Source organism: Fundulus heteroclitus, chromosome 11, assembly GCF_011125445.2.
Source record: "Fundulus heteroclitus isolate FHET01 chromosome 11, MU-UCD_Fhet_4.1, whole genome shotgun sequence".
Taxonomy (NCBI): Eukaryota; Metazoa; Chordata; class Actinopteri; order Cyprinodontiformes; family Fundulidae; genus Fundulus; species Fundulus heteroclitus.
Window position 1 is genome coordinate 25,494,042 of NC_046371.1, and position 18,366 is coordinate 25,512,407.

The following is an 18,366-nucleotide window of genomic DNA, read 5'->3' on the forward strand; positions in this document are numbered from 1 at the left end:
GAGTGACAGGACTATTTAATGATTCTATAATGATTATTTTCTATTCTTTCGTGTTGCGTTTCAAGTTTCATGTGTTTCAGTACCCCTTTTTCATAATGTGCAATAAAGGCAGTCCAAAGAGTTTGTTTACTTCGTTGTTTTAATTTAAGCCTATTTTCAGTAATGAACTACAGAGAGGTGGATAATAGCAAGAATACGTTATATCTTAGCCAAAGGTTTTCATGGCTGTTGTTAATGGAAAAAAAAAAAAAAAAAAACACACAAAAAATGGCTGGATTCTAGACACGTTCAGCTTCGTTCTTTCATAACACGCAACGTGCACAAATCAACACACTGGAGCTGTGTTACTGGCAGATCTATTTATTGTTCTGCTGCATGTGCTGCAAACCATGAACTAAGCCTGAAGGAAAACAGAAAAAGGACACTTCAGTTTTCTGTAAACAGACGCGCAGCATCAGATCTGTGGATTTACAGAGGCCTTCTCTCATTTTACCCTGTCTGCCTGAGTATAGCGGGTGGGGGTGGGGGGGCTTGTAGTCAGAGGAGCACCTGTAAGTTCTCACCTATAAATATAATTTCACTGCGGTTAAAAATCTTCACCACTGTTAACGGGTTCTCCCCGTCATGGCTGGGACAAAAGAAATAAATCTCATAAAGCCGTAGATTTTAACTCCCCCAGGCAAGCTTTAGAGCAAGTAGACCAAGTAAGTGTCTCTCTCAAACACACCGCTGATGTGTAATCCAGATATTTATCCTGGTGGCTTACTTTATCCTTGAAAACTATCCAAGATAATCTTGCATATACAATTATACAAACGTGCATTTGTTTTTCTTTTGTTTATGCTTTTATTTATAACAAAAGAAATGTATTGTTTACCATTTCTCGCAGATTTCTTTAAAATGTCAATGCTGCGAGCGGGGGTGGGGGGCTAAAGCCACTGCCAGCAGGCGTTTTCTAGGCCGGTCGAAACACAAACCGCAGAGAGATAAACCGAGTAGAGAGGAGCCGAGCTGGGCGAGTAGTGTCTGTGGAAACGCCCATGACTCTCACAGCGCACCAGGACCTTAGATCTTGGTGAAGATTTTCAGTAATCCAGGTCATGATCAATCCAAAAATGGGTAAAAAATAAATAAAACATGTGGACTTCTATTCTGAAGCTGAAGACGTTTCGCTTCCCATCCAGGAAGCTTGTAGACCTGCAGGCGAGGCCTCATTGGAGCTTAGATTCATGCGTAAATTCACCTGGAACTGATCAGCGAAACGTCTTCAGCTTCAGAATAGAAGTCCAGTTGTTTTATTTTTTTAGCCATTTTTTTGGGACAGCACCTTAGATGTTTACCTGTTTAACATCATAGTCTGTCCTTTTGAAAATGCAACGCCATCTGTGTTTTTAGCCTGCCAAAAGCATTTCCAACAACCACCCGTTCTCGGCTGTCCAGCTGAACTTAACGCTGTTCCGTAGTTAGTCGTCCAGTTTCATTAAAATGGTTTTTAGCAGCTCGGGGTGTCGACAATAGCTTGTTGAAACCCCCAGCAGTGATTCTTGTGTGAGGTGGAAATAGCTACCCTGGGTAGCTCGTTCCGAGAGAGTTGACCGTCTCTTTGTTGCTTTGTGATGGACATTGTGAGGAGATTGTAGTGGACATAAGACAGCAGAACCCCTGCGACCCTGTCCTGATTACAAGGGGTTTGGAAAATAAACGTATGGATATTTAGAATCAGAAAAAGGCCAACATTGTTTTACATAAGTAAAAGGAATAAGTAAAATTGAAATCCGAACTTATCGCGCCTAAACATGTTTGTAATAATACAATAACGAATTTCATGAAAGATGAAACGTTTTTGTGTATTTTATTCAAAACATGTGTGCTACATTAAAAATGGCAAAAAGGGGGGGGAAACAGTTAATATTTAATTAAAGAGTTAAAGGTTACAAAGTACACCACGTTATAAGAGCCAAACACATCCCTCCTCATACGTGTTGCCTGCTCCTCTGTATCTTTAACACGTGGAACATCTTTCAGCGTGACTGCGTGTCTGCAGGTACAGGTCAGATCTGCCCTCCTCATAGAAAATGAGAAACACAGCACCTAGGAATGACAAAGCGAAACACGTTGCCCTTCAGCCGCTATAACACACGCCGAGTGTATTCGCATTGAGCGTCTTCACAATAATACTCACAAGAAGCCTTTGCCGCAGCCCAGAGGTCCAAAGAACATTTCTGTTGGGAGGCAAACCTTCCTGCACACTCCGCTGAGGCTGGGGCAGGACCAAGGGAACGACGCAGCTTCATTTTCAACAACTAGGAGAGATAACAGCACGTTTTCAAGATGCTTTGCACTGAAAAAAAAAACGTCCTTAAAGTCCACCGAGGTGCAAAATAAAGAGACAAAAACAAAAAAAACAACAACATCGATTTTAAGAACAGAACTCACCCTGTAGAAGTAAGAGGAGTAAGAGAAAGAAAGCTGCTATGCGATATGAAAACATGTCTGTGCCGGACAGCGTTGCCCCCGAAACGATGGTTTGGTTTGGATCCGTGTGCAGTTTTAGTCGGGAAGGAGGAGTGAAGTTAATATGAAGCAGCAGGCCGGTCACCGGATTTTTATATCCGTGCATCACAAGAAGCCTTAATGGGAGAACATGCCTTCCTTAATTACAAGAAAACGACATCAGCGTTTTTTTTGACCCGTGATCCAAAGTGTTGTCATGGGACAAGTCGCTGAAATATTCCCAAGAGGAAGACGGCCAGTTTTAAATGCGATTTAAAACACATGCACATTCTTTTTGGCTCTTTCTCCCTGGAGGATACAAGGCTCTCTTCTCTGTGATAAATGAGCGCGGCCTCCAAAACCGTCACCGCAGCTGGCATTCCTGTGAAGATAAGCACATTTGCAGTTGTTTCTAAAATTGTCCTTCCATTCATATTTCATCAGTCTTTTCTTGATGGGCACGTCAACTATTAAAAAAGGAGGCTAAGATCAGTTACAACGCCCTATAAAAGAAGTCTGACCCCCCCCCCCCAGGAAATGTCACAAGTCAAGTTATAACATCATATCTGATGGAGGTTTTATGTGAAAGGCCAACGCAAAGTAATGCATATTGGTTGGCTGTACTCTGAATGTGAGCTAGTCTTTTATTCGGTGGAATGATTAGATGTCTGAAATGGTTAAAACGTGAAATCAGCCTTTTTCATCATGAGATATATTTATTATGGCTGTGCTAATAGATCTTTGAGATGCGTTGACTAAATAGGAATCTTAGATATCTAAAGAAGGCGTTTAAGAAACAATTCAATTCAGTTTCATTCCCGTTGCGCTAATTCACAACACGTCACACCAAGGCACTTCACAAGGTCAATTCAACCAAATCACACAGACAGATTATTTTTGTTGTTATTATTATTGCTAAACTGTTAAACAAACAATACAAATATCTTACATTTTGACATATTTGGCATTGCAATAATATTTTACAATGCCAAATATGTTGATTTACAACATGCAGCTCATTATTAGGTTTGAACTATATAAATATAGATGATAAAAATGTCTCACTCCACATGCTCTGATCTCAGAGGACCCAAACCAAGACTTACAGTAAGTGCTGCGAAGTCATTGCTGTACAAGTATAGAGGATGTGAAATTCTCTCAAAGGAGAACAAATATAAAGCTGCGCTCTACCTGCTCGGCGCAGCTAAATGCCACACGGACTCATACATTTAAACCCAGTTAGCTCACCACCTCAGATCAAGATAAATTTCTCTCATAAGAGGTTTTTATCTGTCTGAATGCAAGATCTGAGAGCTTGTATTCCGGGAAATGCATGTATTTTTGCATTTCCCTGATTGAATACCTCTCCAAATCAAGGAGGATATTATGCTAATCGAGGTGGTTTGCTGTGGGGGAAAAAAACAAGCCGATGAATGTGCTGTTTTGTAATTTGGCTGTGAATGAGCTGGTAAGGAGGAGCCGCCCTGCAGCCGCCGATGCTGATCAATATTCTTCTCTCACACACACACACACACACACACACACACACACACACACACACACACACACACACACACACACACACATGAGATTCCTGTTCCTTTCTGCCAGACACGGATCTTCTTATCCACACATATGCCAGCACTGATTTCAGCACTCTAGTCGTCATGAGCTATAACAGGTTACGTGGCCCTTTGTCATCCACGCTTTCAGAAGTTAGTCAAGCCGATTGGTTTTATGTGGCTTTGCCCCATACTGACACTGTGCATGTTTTCGTTTTTCACTCATTCGCTGCCGTATTGTGGAAGAACCGCAGAGAAGCTTCGCTGCCTCAGCCACTCCATTGTAAAGCTTGCATGCACAGAAATATTCACGACGGCCTAGCTGCAGCTCTTCACACAGCTGATGGCGATCTTTTTCCTCAGACGGACACATCCTGGGGATTTGCCTTATGGTGTAACCGACTACACCGCTGGATGCTTTTTTTGAGCTCGCACAACAAGGTTGCCTTGACAACAGACACACGTCTTATCACAATAAGCTGTTTTTCTCCCTGCGCTTTTTATTACACAAATTATAAGGGACTGACTCGTCAGGTTTTTTTTCAACAAGAAACATGGGCAAGTGAAAAGGATGTAGTTGAGAAAGGGTATATTAGGTTACATTAAATGCGTCTCATTACATCATGTGTATCATGTCCTGCCCCAAGTGGAGGAGTTTAAGTATCTTGAGGGTCTTGTTCAGATGGAGCGAGGGATCGACAGGCGGATTGGTGCGGCGTCTGCTGTGTAGAGGGCGCTGCACCGGTCCGTCGTGGTCAAGAGAGAGCTGAGCCAAAAGGCTAAGCTCTCGTTTTACTGGTTGATCTACGTTCCTACCCTCATCTATGGTCATCAGATTTGGGTCGTGACCGAAAGAAGGAGATCCCGGATACAAGCGGCCAAAATTAGTTTTCTCCACAGGGTATCTGGGCTCTCCCTTAGAGATTGGGTGAGAAGCTCGGTCATCCTTGAGGGGACTCAGAGTAGAGCCTCTGCTCCTCCATGTCGAGAGGAGCCAGGTGAGGTGGCTCGGGCATCTGGTTAGGACGCCTCCCTGGTGAGGTGTTCTGGGCATGTCTCACCGAGAGGACACCTGGAAGAAGACCCAGGACACGCTGGAGGGACTAAGTTTCTCAGCTGGCCTGGGAACGCCTTGGGATTCCCCCGGAGGAGTTGGCCCAAGTGGCTGGGGAGAGGGACGTCTGGGCCTCCCTACTGAAGCTGCTACCCCCGCGACCCGACCCCGAATAAGCGGAAGAAGAAAGGTAAACCATAGGAAGGATGGATGGATGGATGGATGGATGGATGGATGGATGGATGGATGGATGGATGGATGAGGATAGCATTCAGAAGACCTCTATATATGGCTTTATTTTAGGCACATTTGAGGACCTGAATTCAGGTCATGCCATGCTGTTTTGTTTCTTATGGAGTGCAATACAGTACAGAAACCATATAAAGACATATTTTATATCATCAGACCTTGTTATTAAATACACACTATACCCTCCAAGACTTGGCCTCGTTTTTACAACTTCTATATTATATCTGATGCTTTGAGCTCAATGGTGAACAAAGATTTTTTTTCTGTCTGTTTTAAGAAGCTTGTCTCAGAAATAACACAATGTGTATATTCAAGTCTGCAAATTCTTTTTATTTACATTATTTGTTAATAAAGTATGAATTTTCCAAACTTTTAGTTTTTGATAAATGTCTGACATGGGAAATTTGTTGTCAGTTTTTAAAAGAATCCCATTCTATTTCTATTACGTTACTAGGCCTTAAAATAAACTTAAGTTGAAACAGGGTGGGCATACTTTCTTTCATGGGATGTTGACTTTTGGGAAAACGTATGTAGTAAAAATATAAAATAAAATAAAACACATACTGTAGTTTCTAACCTAATTGCAAGAAAAAAAGATCCAAAAGTCTATTGCTGGTACTTTTAATGTGATTAAGATGTAGAAATTCAAAGTAATTATTCCATTCACAAACGCATGGGAATAAATCTTGTTCTGCTCCCGCCTCAACCATTTGAGACCGAACCAAAGCGGGTCGAGTAAATCACGTTGCAGTGTTATGGTTTAAGGTGGGACATACAGCTGTGACGAAAGCAAGAGCTGCCGAGCCCACAGCCCAGTGCCGTATAGAAATCTATAATTTACAACACTCTGCCACAGCTGAACCAAAATAAACGTGGCAGCACGGGAGGACGGACGTGTGGCTGCCACCGTTATCTGTTTTGTCAGAATCCATGATTGTCGCTCCAATCACTTTCCAAATAAGCGTCCCTTGACCAGCGTAACTTGTTGTGGTTTCTCATGCCAGCATTTGATACATTATCATTTGACACCGTGACTGGCTAAAACCAACCTTTGGTAGGCGGGCACTAGGGGCCCCTTTGCCCAATATGGAGCAGAGTGTCCCTCCTTTCCCCACTAATGCTACACATTATCAATCTGGAGTGCCAGGGTAGGGAAAATGTGCATTTGTAATTATATCGGTAAAAATTTAAATAATGGTTTCTCTATCAATCATTGTCAGCCAAAGGTTTTAAGAGCCATTGTGGAAGGTCCAAAGAGTCACATGTGGCTCCGGAGCCACACATTGCAGACCCCTGCAATAAACGGACTTTTGAAGTCAGCTGGTTGCACTGGACCTTATCTAGAGGTATCGGAGTAAAGGGTGGGTGGGGGTGTGGGAATGTAAATTTCACTTCAGTCGAAAGTGTAAAATTCACATCACGTCAGGGCCCATCCATCCATTTTCCGAACTGCTTTATCCCTCATGGGGTCGCGGGGGGTGCTGGTGCCTATCTCCAGCATTCACTGGGCAAGAGGCGGGGTACACCCTGGACAGGTCGCCAGTCTGTCACAGGGCAACACAGAGACAAACAGGACAAACAACCATTCATGCACACACTCACACCTAAGGACAATTTAGAGAAGCCAATGAACCTAACAGTCATGTTTTTGGTCTGTGGGAGGAAGCTGGAGTACCCAGAGAGAACCCACGCATGCACAGGGAGAACATGCAAACTCCATGCAGAAAGACCCAGGGGTGTACTCGAACCCAGGACCTTCTTGCTGCAAGGCAACAGCGCTACCCACTGCGCCACTGTGCAGCCCATGTATTTGACCTTAAAAAAAGGTTAAACCATGTCCAAATTTGTTGTTTATAACAAAGTTGTTAAGATAAACTACTTATTTAAAATGTGTATTAGTCAATCCCTGTCAAAGTATTGCAGGGTTCATGAATATCTTTTTCTGCTATTTTACAGCCATGTAAGCTGCACGCTCATGCATGTTTGTCCCAGCGTGTTGAAAACCTTGAGTTATTTTTCTGTCTCCAGCCATTACTTACTTTGTTGTTGTATTCGGCCTGTCTCTGAAACACAAACAAGGACGTTTGAAAGTTAAGCCCTGGTATGTCAATGTGCCTTTAACACACAAACTTTAAACTCCCACGTTACTCCCTGCCTGATAACATCGTGATGGGCTGACCGCTGTGTGCTGGTTAGGGCTCATGCAATGCGAAGAGAGTACCGTAAGATTGAGAGAATGACGGGCTCACAGATACAAACACCAAGAAACATCACAAATAGAGACTAACTTGTATTAAAGAGGCCTAGTCATGTACTGTGGCCATTAAAACCCCCACAAAAAATGATATATTCATCTGCAAATTAAACAATACATGCAAAGTGCTCATCCTGCCAGTTTACTTTGTCCTTTTTGAGCCTGAAAATAATTTTTCACCAGGCGTGATCAGCAGACATATTACCACAGAGCAATGAGAAAACAACATGGCGACAATTGATGCAGCTAAGAGCCAGTAGACTGTCCTGTAAAGTGACAGCTCAGTGTGATCGTAGATCAACCCGATCTACAGGGTTAGGGTTACGTTTACCTCTTTCTTTTCGCACCTCTGCTGTGTGTTGCTGACTCGCTGGGCTCCATTGCTTCTCCTTGTTTACAAATTGCGTGCATGCATAACATCCTTCCTCCGGTCGTACCTGGTCTTTGTTATGGGAAATAGACACAAAAGCACTTTGTTTGCTCACAAACAGCTAAAAATAAAGGGTGAACCCCAGAAATAATATATAATAAGCCAACAGGGCGAACACGGTGCGGTGATTTAATCAGAAAATCTTTGTATGCAACCAGAGTGAGCTACTGGCGCAGAAATTTGTTGTCATTAATTGTACGTGAGTAGGCCCCTTCAATCAAGATCAGATGTACCAGGAGACAGAGAGAGAGAAGGACATAAAGTTACATTTCTAATTAGCTAATGAAAACCTGAGCTTTAACTCTCAGTCCCCTTCAGAACTTCTTTAGTCAGATGTCATGTCTAAAGTTATGAAGCTCTACTATTGTAATTACTAATTCCAATACAATAGTTCAAACATAACAATTCAACGTGAAATTAAAGGGTCTATATAATATAGTCCTTTCATTCTTCACTATTCATTTATATAGCCTTCATTTATTGTACCCTGTAGTTACAAACACCTTTTTAAGCATCAGCAACAAAAACTGCACATTTTGACTTGCTCTATTTCTCATTACAATTAAAATAAAAAAAATTTTTGCACATTTTTTGCACATTATGGTATTAAACCAACGCTTTGTCTTGATTTTTAGCAGTTTCTCACTGACCCGACCAAGATAAAACAGCGAGCCTCGGTTATGCCTGTACCATACTTTAATCAATAGAAAAAAATATGTAGCTACAATATGGCACAGGTGTGCAACATGAGTCCGTTTCAAATGGCACGGTAATGTACTTTAGTCTTACATAGCATGCTTCCCCATTAAACACTTACTAAATAATGTTTTTTTTGTTTGTTTTTCATGGTTAAAAGTAAGAAAAAAGAAAAAAAAAGAAAGGTTCACATTTCTGGGCCAGTGTGTCTAATATGTACAGAAAACACACGGTGCTGGCTGTGTGCATGTGATGGGGGTGGAAGGCTGGGAGACAAAACACCAGTATTCTCTGAACCAAATGCACTTAGAATTACAAAAAAACCGCCGTACAAACGATCAGGTAGACAGCCATGCTTACAAAAATAGACAACTATTCGTATCGCTCCATTGTAATTTACAACATTAGTTCATTATTGCCAGGCGTTACATGTTTGTGCCTCTGCTCTGAGAAAATAACTTGCTTTCTAAATCTTCTCTCACTTTTCTTTTTTTTTTTTTGAAAAAGGTACAATGTACATTCACTATCACTGAGGCACAGCACTTGATGTACAGATTAAATAGGTAGCCAAAAACAAATAAAAAATAAAAAATAATGTGGTGTGGTCACTACAGTAGGAATGTAATATTAAATATACAACATATGTTAATATGTTCAACACCTTGTACACTCAAACATACCCATGGATCAAATGTACATGCACAATGAAACGTTGCGTACAAGCAAAGATGCTTTTGAACAGCAGCGGTACGCGACTCCAGCGTAAAGGTAGAAAACAACTCAACGGAAGAGGGGGGGGGTCAGGCTGCCATGCGTGGAAGTGACAATTTTAAAGGCGCTCGGGCGAATCTTTGAAATGGACACAAAGTGCTTTCGGTTACTCTATCATTTCCAATTTTCCGTCTGGTGCCCCGCCCTCCTTGAGAATGAGATGAGGCAAAAAGGGTTTTTGTTTCTTCTTCTGAGAAAAGCAGCGAAAAGGACAAAAAAAAAAAAAGGAGGGACGGACGGCTCAGGAGGTAAAACGTGTGTTTTTGTGCCTCCAAATGAGAGGCACAAGCCAGAAGCAAAGCTGTGAGTGCGGGCGCTCGGCGAGCTAATCTAAGAACCCCAGCGACCGGTTTGTGTCTTGAAGAGGAACGTTCTGTTGGGACAAAAGGAAAACAAAAGCACTAATTACTGATCAGCAGATACGGGTGGAAAAAGACAAAAATTGGTTCGCCTACATTACTCCGATACCTTCAGCGAGCTCTGGAGGATCCGCAGGCGGTGGAGCTTGTCGTTTAGGAGCGGGTCGTTGACTCGGCGGACAAAGGAGCGTTTGTACTCCAGGCGACTGGCTGGTCTGTGGTCAGCAGAGGTGGACAGACTGCTCTGCTCCAGAGCCCGGTACAAATCCACCAGCGAGTCCGTCTGCATCCTGCAGTCACGTCCACGACCTTGGTAAACGGATCAGCAAATAAAAGCAAGAGCTTTCCATCTCATTACAATGCTTAATCTGCAGTGACTTGCAAAATAATTCACGTGAGTTATGCTGTCGTATATTTCATCGTTAAAACTATGCACATATACATCAGTGTGTTTTAGTAGAAGTTTTATTTGACGTGTCAACACAAATTAATGTTGTATAGATGTATAAGACATTTGTTACACTTAAAAATCAATGAAGCGGAACATTATTCTAAATAAAATCCAATGTAACCAAGTCCACTTATGTGGTGTTCAAGCTCAGTGCAAATGCAGCTGTTCTGTGAAGATCTCCAGGTGAATGATTACGCAGTACTGTGTGCTGTTCTGCCACATAACAGGGTTTTATTTTAGGTTTGATGGCCTAGCAAATGCAACTTGGACGACGGAACAAAAACCTAATCTTCATTTTTGCTATAGGGTAAAGCAGAGGTCAGCAACCTTCACTGTCCAAAGAGCCGTTTTCCCTCAGTCGAGGCTAAATAAAATTCATTTAGAGCCACAAATGTGACATGACCTTTTGCAAAAAGATAATTTGTATTTTTTTTTTTTATATAAACACCTATAGAAAACGTGGTCTCATTTTCGAAGAACCGTCATTTGACGTCTATTTTTAGGGTTTAAAATAAAGAAAATGGGTCATATTTTCATCTATGGAATTTTATACTTAATTATGTAAAAATAGCACAAAATTAACAACATACTGACAAAAAAATAGATCTAAAAGTATATTCAATGTCATTATTCAATGAATATCAATATTTCCAGAGAGCTGCTTGTGGCTCCAGAGTCGCAGGTTGCAAACCCCTTAAAGCAATCCCAATTTTCATTTATTTATCTACTTACCTATTTATTGAAATGCAAGGTCAGACACATGTTAAGTTGCATTTTGTGTCTAAATATGCGTATGAACTTCATGCACCCTTCATAGTTAATACTATGAAGGGATTACTTATTGTGTTATAGGCCATAGTAGGGGTAGAAATAAATGTGGCAATTTGATTTCTCTCTTCAAAACCACCAGTCTTGTCTCATTCTAATATACAGCGCCCTCTTCTGGCATGATAGGCAAACTACACTATGACATATCCTGTGAGGTGCCTCTTTTGTAGTTCTGTAGTTTTTGTAGGGGTACGTTGTGAGACTTTGGGGCTGCACTTTCAAATGTATACGATTTTAGTTTGAAGCCTGTTTCGCATCTCTCTCAGCATCATGGGAAAGACTAGGCAGGACAAACGTTGGAGCGATACATAAATGAGGACATGAAGACTGGGCCCCTCTGGCGTGTTTCTTTATCTTGTGCAGAATTCAACATTAACCCAGACTGAAAGGATTCCTCTTCGCCTCTCTGTCCAAACAGAGCCAAGAGGGTACAATGGCATCTGGATCGAGCATGAGAGAAAAAGCGAAACCAAAGAGGGGGGAAACGGTGTGCGAGGGAGAAAAAGAAGAGCGGACTGTCGAAATAAATCAGCATCAAACAAGAGATAGAGTTTGATCTTCCGTAGACAAACGCCCTGAAGGTTTAGGAGGGCCGGCAAATAGGCCGGCTTCAAATCTAACCCTATAAAGGAGTAATAGTCAGTATTAAACCTTTGACATTTTCTGGCTCTGACTGAATGCTCAGGGTTTAAAAAGATCCCCGATGACAAATAGGGATAAAAGACTTTGCTGTTTGTGACATTAGAAGACATTTTCACCAACATCCATTGTTCTGTACCCTAGAACCAAGCTCAGATGGCCTTTCATTAGGATCTAAAAGGCTGTACATGCACATATAATGCCTTGGGTTGTCTCTCAGTTCCATTTTAATGCTAATGGTAAAAATTAAAGGCTATCATTTAACCCGTCTTTGTCTAATTCTTCTTAGAAAAATAGCTCAAGCTCGATTAGGTTAAGGTTGAGCTTTAACTGGGCCATTCTGACATATGGATAGGCTTTGATCCAAAGTGAGTCCCCAATAACTAGTTTCCTGCCTGTTTTAGATCTTTCCTCGGTTCAACACACCCGAATCAAATGAACGGGTCACCAGCAGGATCCTGCAGAACTCGCTGACATGCCAAGGAGTTGATGTGCCTGTCTATGAGGACAGCGTGCTCATGTCTTGTGCGCCGTTACCTTTCCACAACAATTAGCAGTTTGCAAGCAGACCTGTCAAACCGTGTCTTCCTTGGTCCCAGTGATACTATCTTTAGGCCAACGTTCTCCAACAAACTTTACAGGACAAGTTATAGATATACTGAGATTAAATGACACACAGATGGTCACACCACTCCGCAGTTGTGATGTCGAAGGGAGAGAATACACATTTTTAAGAAATACTGACAGGAAAGCGCTTTGTGTCGAGTCTTCGACATAAAATCCTAATAAATGCAATGAAATGTGCGGTTTAAGGGCGAATAATGCTAGAACGTCTAAGGGCCGTGCTTTAGCCACAGTCGTTTGTTTCAGATTTACGCCTTAAACGGGAATGAAAAATCATTCTATTTTTTTCATAGTTCATTGATCGCTTCTATCCTTTGTGACTTTTGTTATTTTTCTTTTTAAACTGATCAAAATGAATTGACCTTGGATGTTTTCGCAGCAAAGGTATTGCACATTTCCAGCCTAAAGAGAAATGGTGTGTTATATAGAGATGCACTTGTATTCACTGAAGAAAACTGAGATTTGTGTGCATTTGGGTAAATGAAGAGCCATATGAACTCTTAAAACAAGCTTTTTTTCCCTTAAAAAACTGAGTTAAACTCTAACATAGAAGATAAATACCATTTTTGTTCTCCTGTTCTAGTATGCCACCTCTCAGCAGATTTAGAGAAGTAGTTTTTGATTGTTGGGAAAAGTAGGAATGTAAGATAATTGATCAATGTGTAGAGTATGTAACAATGAAACATTTCCTTGAATGTGAATATATATATATTCAACGCATCTGACCTGTGTCCCTGGCCCGGTCCAGCTGGTAGTTCTGGGTCTCTCTCTGATCCGATGCGGCGGTGGCAGCCAGGATGGCATGGAGCCCGCTGTCCCTGGGGAGCGTAAAGCTGCGAGGTTTCCCTCCCGCTTCAGAGTCGATGCTTGCCCTGAGGGGCAGCGGCAGGGCTCGGTACTGCTCCTGCAGCAGGCTGCGCGGCGCAGGTAAAGTGGACTGCCTGCGGTACTCCATGGCGAGCTGATCTCTATCCTCAGACCTAATGGATTCTTCCACGGGATAAGTCTGCAGGTAGTGCATCCTGGAGTTGCCTTCCATTTGGTCCTGCCACGAGTTTCGATGGCCGCTCGACTTCTGCCCGGGCGAGACGCTGTTGCTGGCGCTGCTTTCCTGAGGCTCCGAGTGGAAGTCCTCGTGTGAGGAGCGGGACTGGAACGTGTCCGAAGAGGAGAGATGGGTACGCTTTGGCTCCAGGTAGGGGCTTACCTACAAAACGACAGATGGCCATGGCTAGAATACAAGGCTGTGCCGCATAGAGCGATACCTGCTGCATCGTTTAAACCACCAGTGTGAAAACTCACTGAGGCTGCTCTGGGATAGGTGTCATAAGGTGGTGGGGGACTGTCCCTTTTGGGCACTGGGGGCATCTCCATGTCGTCATGATCACTCTCGCTCCAGTAATCTGCAACGAATAACATGTCGGTGCGTACAGTCACAATTCAAGTTAAGCGACACATACACACAATATTCATATACTGAGCGGACCAGAGAGCCTTAAAAAAAGTGCTCGGACTTTATCGGGACTGTTGGAAGCTGAATATGAAGATGGACAGCTATAAGGTGTGAGAGCTTCCTGTGAAATCTTCTGGAGGTGTTATAGATCTAATAAAGAAAAGGAAAAAGAAATGTCTCTAATGGAAAAAAAAGCCCCCTCTCAAGAGATAAAATTGTTCTCACACACCCACCTTGGCAGGGTTTGTACGTAGGCACCTCCAAATAGCAGAAGGGTTAGTTGCGTTACTTCCTGTCAGTTTGCTAGAAGCCAAAGAACGTTAAGCTATCTGAAAAACAAAAATATCCAGCCCGCCTCAGCTTGGAGCAGAAATAACCCGCTGGAAGTGAAAACCAAATTTACCAGCTGCTGGCCAAAAAGATGCTGAAATGCATAAATCGGATCTTTTTTTTTACCAAGGTACGGAATTATCACAGAACAGATAAAGTAGATATTTATTAAATCAAATAGTTCCCACTATCATTTTCAGTTTTTGACCAAAAAGGTCTGACCAAGGATTTATTTATATAAGCATGCGTTATTTAAGTAGTGTGATGCCTTCTGTGTAATATGTAATTTAGTCTTTGTGCAGGATTTTATTTCTAATTTTCACTATGGTCCGAAATTGCTATTCAATATCAACGTTGCTGTTATGGACGGTAACAGATATTTAGTAATACAATATATGTTTCCCTATGCTTTCAACACACAAAAACACAGCACTGACGTTGCTTCTCTGCTTCAGTTAAACAACCCAAAATCCCGCCCTGTGTCACTATCACAATCACATGACCAGATAAATACTACATGACCAACCCCCTCCGCCCCTACAAACGGTAAAAAGATGGATACTGGATCTTAATATCAGCCCAGTACTGAGGTTAATGCAGATATATTGTACTTGCATCCCTACCGGTACTTATTTCAATCCATTTCTAATCAAATTGACCTGTTTAGGACTGTGCATCTTTAGCACGAATACAAACTTTAACAGTTACTAAGCTAAAACAAAACTACTTTAGCTACAAAAGGCACCATAGAGTGCTCCCAACACTGATCGCATGAAACAGTAAACTATATAGAAAATTCTAACATTTGATTTAAATGTAATTATTGAGGAACTTTTGAGGAACTTTTGGTAATCTGTGACTTTGTGTTGCCCTGGGTGACAAACAAGATGTTACCCAGAGGCTAGTTTCTCTTAGCCACTCTTAGCCAAATTGGAAAGATCAAGTCACTCGAGGAAAGCAGGTGTCTGTTAATCTTCATAAGTCAGGAAATGGATATCTCAACCCAAAGAGAGCTTCATGGGTTAAAGTCAGCTGCACGTTGGACTTTAAAACTGTGCACCGAAGACTTTTTAAACATTAATGGGTCCTCATCCAAGCAGAAGGAAATTACATGATCTGCGCTCCTCTGCCTCTGGCTGTCATTAGCTACCTAGCGGCTAATGCTAATCATTAGCTTCCAGGTGGATGTGTGCAGTTTCTAGAATGGCTGTTTGTTTAGCTTGTTGGCTTTATTGGACTATCATTAGAGTGTCCAAGATTTACTTTTATTTGCCAGGTCAGCCAAAATAATAAAACTAGATTTTATGTCAAAAGCAATTTGTTTGTTTTTTTCCTTTTTTTCCCCATACCGTCAGATTAAGAGACAGCCTTCACTGTAGGAGCCTGTTTATTTCATGTATTTGAAAAAAAAAAAAAAAAAACAAGAGAAAAGCTATTGAGATTGAAAACGTATACAAGCTTCAATTTCTACTGCAGCCAAAATTATTAAAAAGCTCTTCAGAGCACATAAATTCAAGGCAGATGTGTTTGTTTCTGAAAGAACAGTTCAAATAATTAGGCTGTTTCTTACATGGCCGAGTCCACAGAATGGTCAAAAATGTTCAGAGAAAAGATCCTTGCCTTGCACTAACAGGATAGGAAACAAAACCAAAGGTCCCGAATGTTTCAAGAGATATAGCTGGAAGCAGAGTTCAGGAAGTTTGCAGGTTTAAAGGTGAAGGAACACTACCCACTGTATGCCAAACCCCCCACTGACTGTAAAAGACCTGAAGCAAGACTTGGCAGCAGCCACTGAGGTTTCCATTTTCACAGTAAGACACATACTGAACTCCAAGGTGTCCATCACTACTGAACCAAGAACACAAAAAATGAGATGTCCAATTTGATCCCAACTGTTTAAACACTATATATAAGGCAAAGGGGCTTTGGTATTCTCTTTAGTTGAGCAATGAATCAAAATCGACACCTTTCAGTCAAAGCACGGGCAGTGGCTTAGTGATTCTCTGGGGCACTTTGGTTCCTCTGGCCCTGGAAAAAACCCTAAATAAAACTACTCTGAGTATCATCTCCACTCATGAAAACACAACAGAGGTTGCAGACCTGATTTGTTTGTGACATCATTTAATAAGAGACAGCAGTCAGGTCCAGTACTTTTATAAATCGCAGCTTGTAAAAACACTACAGAAAATCCTAATGCTGTGCAGAACATAAGTACTGTTTAACAATTGCAGATTTATGCAGAAAACCATGACATCTTTTGAACTAATCTCTCTTGTGTTACGACTTTTTGTTTTATTGGAATTAATCCCACTGTCTTAAAACATAATATATATATTTTTTTGCCAGCAATCTAGAAGTTTATCTTATATTATTCAAGGCAATATATATTGCTGATTTACATCATAGGTTTTAGTTTTGGTTGTACACTTAGGGTCTCATTCTTAAGCCAAAACAAATAAATACATAATAATAATTTAAAAATAAAAATAATATTGGTGTGCTAACCCTAACCCTTAACAGCAACAATTATGGTGCAAGAAATCTGATGACCGCCCTCTTAGTGCAACACCCTCAGCATGCAATAACACTTTTAGCATAATATCCAACCTATTCTAACAAAAATGGTGTTAAGACTGATAAGTGTGACGTTTTGCTTTTTTACACAATAGCCTTGATGCAAAAAAAAAAAAAAAAAATGTACGCCATTGCATCCCTAGTCACAGCCCTACATAAAACGTTTAAAACATCTGGAACTGCGACAAGCAGGATGCGAGCCGTTGTTCCCACAACTTACGTAGGATGATAAGGGAGCGCACTGTTAAGAGAAACCTGCAGCAAAAGAGTGACATCTCGGGGTCACCAAGTTACCAAACAACCGGACTAGACACATCCCTAGTGAGTATAACTTTACCAGCTGTGATATCCATGTAGCAGAGAATATTTTAGCCACATTTACCCACCATCCAAGGTCAATGAAAGCTTTCAACATCTTTACAGGCAAAGATAGCATCACTTAATGCTACATGGAGTGTATCAGGTTTAAGGAATACAGACTACAACTATGACCCCCGAGGAACCACATCACACCCTGATGTCCTGATCTGAGTCCTTGTACCAGATCCTGACCCCTAACTAACTTTTTTTTTTTTTTTTTGTTGCAGCTTCATGGAGAGGCTCTGTGACAAATCTCACCTTGTTCCTGGCGCATTTTCTCCTGCTCAGAGAAGCCTGCAACAGCCATACTGAGTCGACTCAGCCACCTGTGGGGGAGAACAACACTGCATGACGCATAAGGTGCATGATTTTGTGATTTTCTTTCTCTGCCCCCCGAAAGTTTATATTTCTCTCTTTGATCAATTATCTTGCAAAACTACCCAGCTTTGAGGACGAGTGGGAGGTTTAATAAGGCAGCTCAGTCCTCGGACAATGGAGGGTTTGAAATGCAACGCTGGAGGAGTTTGCAGCGCGGCTATCAACGCCTCGGATACTCACCGGGACATGTCATCTACATTTTCCGCAGCAAAGTAGAAGGTCTTTATCTTGGGATGGCAAGCCTTGAAAGCACTGAAAGAGAAGGAGTTTAATTATATGGGAAAGCACAAACAAGGGCAAGCAGTATAGCAGACATTAACATATGAATGCAAGACTAAATAACGGCAACGCATGAAGTAGTTTAAACTGACTTTGTCCAATTTTTGTTTTTACAAGGCAACATATACAAACCTGGTGCTATTTTGTCAGAAGAATAAATACTGCCTAATATCTCATAAGTGAAATATCAGGACCACTTAAGTCATTGGGGTACGGTGGTATTTTCAGCGTTTTGCATATTAAATAAGCTGTTGACATTTTGAGGTAAAGAAAAACAAGATCTATAATGTGTCACTTTCTAAAGTATTCCCCGAGAATGTAAATTGCATCTTAAAGGACAAACATCCTCATATGGGAAAGATCAAAACCCATATCTAAAATAAAAAATAGAATCTGATCATTGTAAAACACAATTCTAATGCAAAGACCCACTGGAGCCACGCCTTCTTGAACAAAATGAAATGACCATATACGGATGACCACGTGCCATCTGGAACCGCACAGATCTGCCTATTACTGTAAATAGACGACCATTGGTAAGAAAACACAATCGTTCACAATCTTTAGCTTTTCTGTATCCTC

At 41.5% G+C, this 18,366-nt stretch overlaps 2 protein-coding genes across 7 annotated transcripts in view; both read right to left on the minus strand.

The window, feature by feature from the left end:
* Positions 1-1,892: 1,892 nt before the first annotated feature.
* Positions 1,893-2,702, minus strand: defbl1 (defensin, beta-like 1). Its single transcript, XM_036143241.1, has 3 exons — positions 2,437-2,702; positions 2,183-2,303; positions 1,893-2,091 (listed from the first exon to the last, which is right to left on the minus strand). The coding sequence occupies exons 1-3, from the start codon at positions 2,618-2,620 to the stop codon at positions 2,067-2,069; spliced, it is 330 nt and encodes a 109-aa protein (XP_035999134.1). The 5' UTR covers positions 2,621-2,702; the 3' UTR covers positions 1,893-2,066.
* A 6,018-nt stretch (positions 2,703-8,720) lies between these two features.
* LOC105929424 (connector enhancer of kinase suppressor of ras 2) overlaps positions 8,721-18,366 on the minus strand; it is a 50,338-nt gene continuing 40,692 nt past the window's right edge. For all 6 annotated transcript variants that reach the window (XM_021318837.2, XM_021318835.2, XM_012867209.3 and 3 more), the window contains 6 exons: positions 17,686-17,757; positions 17,386-17,453; positions 13,713-13,813; positions 13,137-13,617; positions 9,978-10,177; positions 8,721-9,882 (listed from right to left, as the gene is read on the minus strand). In XM_021318837.2, coding sequence (XP_021174512.2) covers positions 9,835-9,882; positions 9,978-10,177; positions 13,137-13,617; positions 13,713-13,813; positions 17,386-17,453; positions 17,686-17,757 — 970 coding nt within the window. In that variant the 3' untranslated portion in view covers positions 8,721-9,834. The remainder of the gene's footprint in view (positions 9,883-9,977; positions 10,178-13,136; positions 13,618-13,712; positions 13,814-17,385; positions 17,454-17,685; positions 17,758-18,366) is intronic.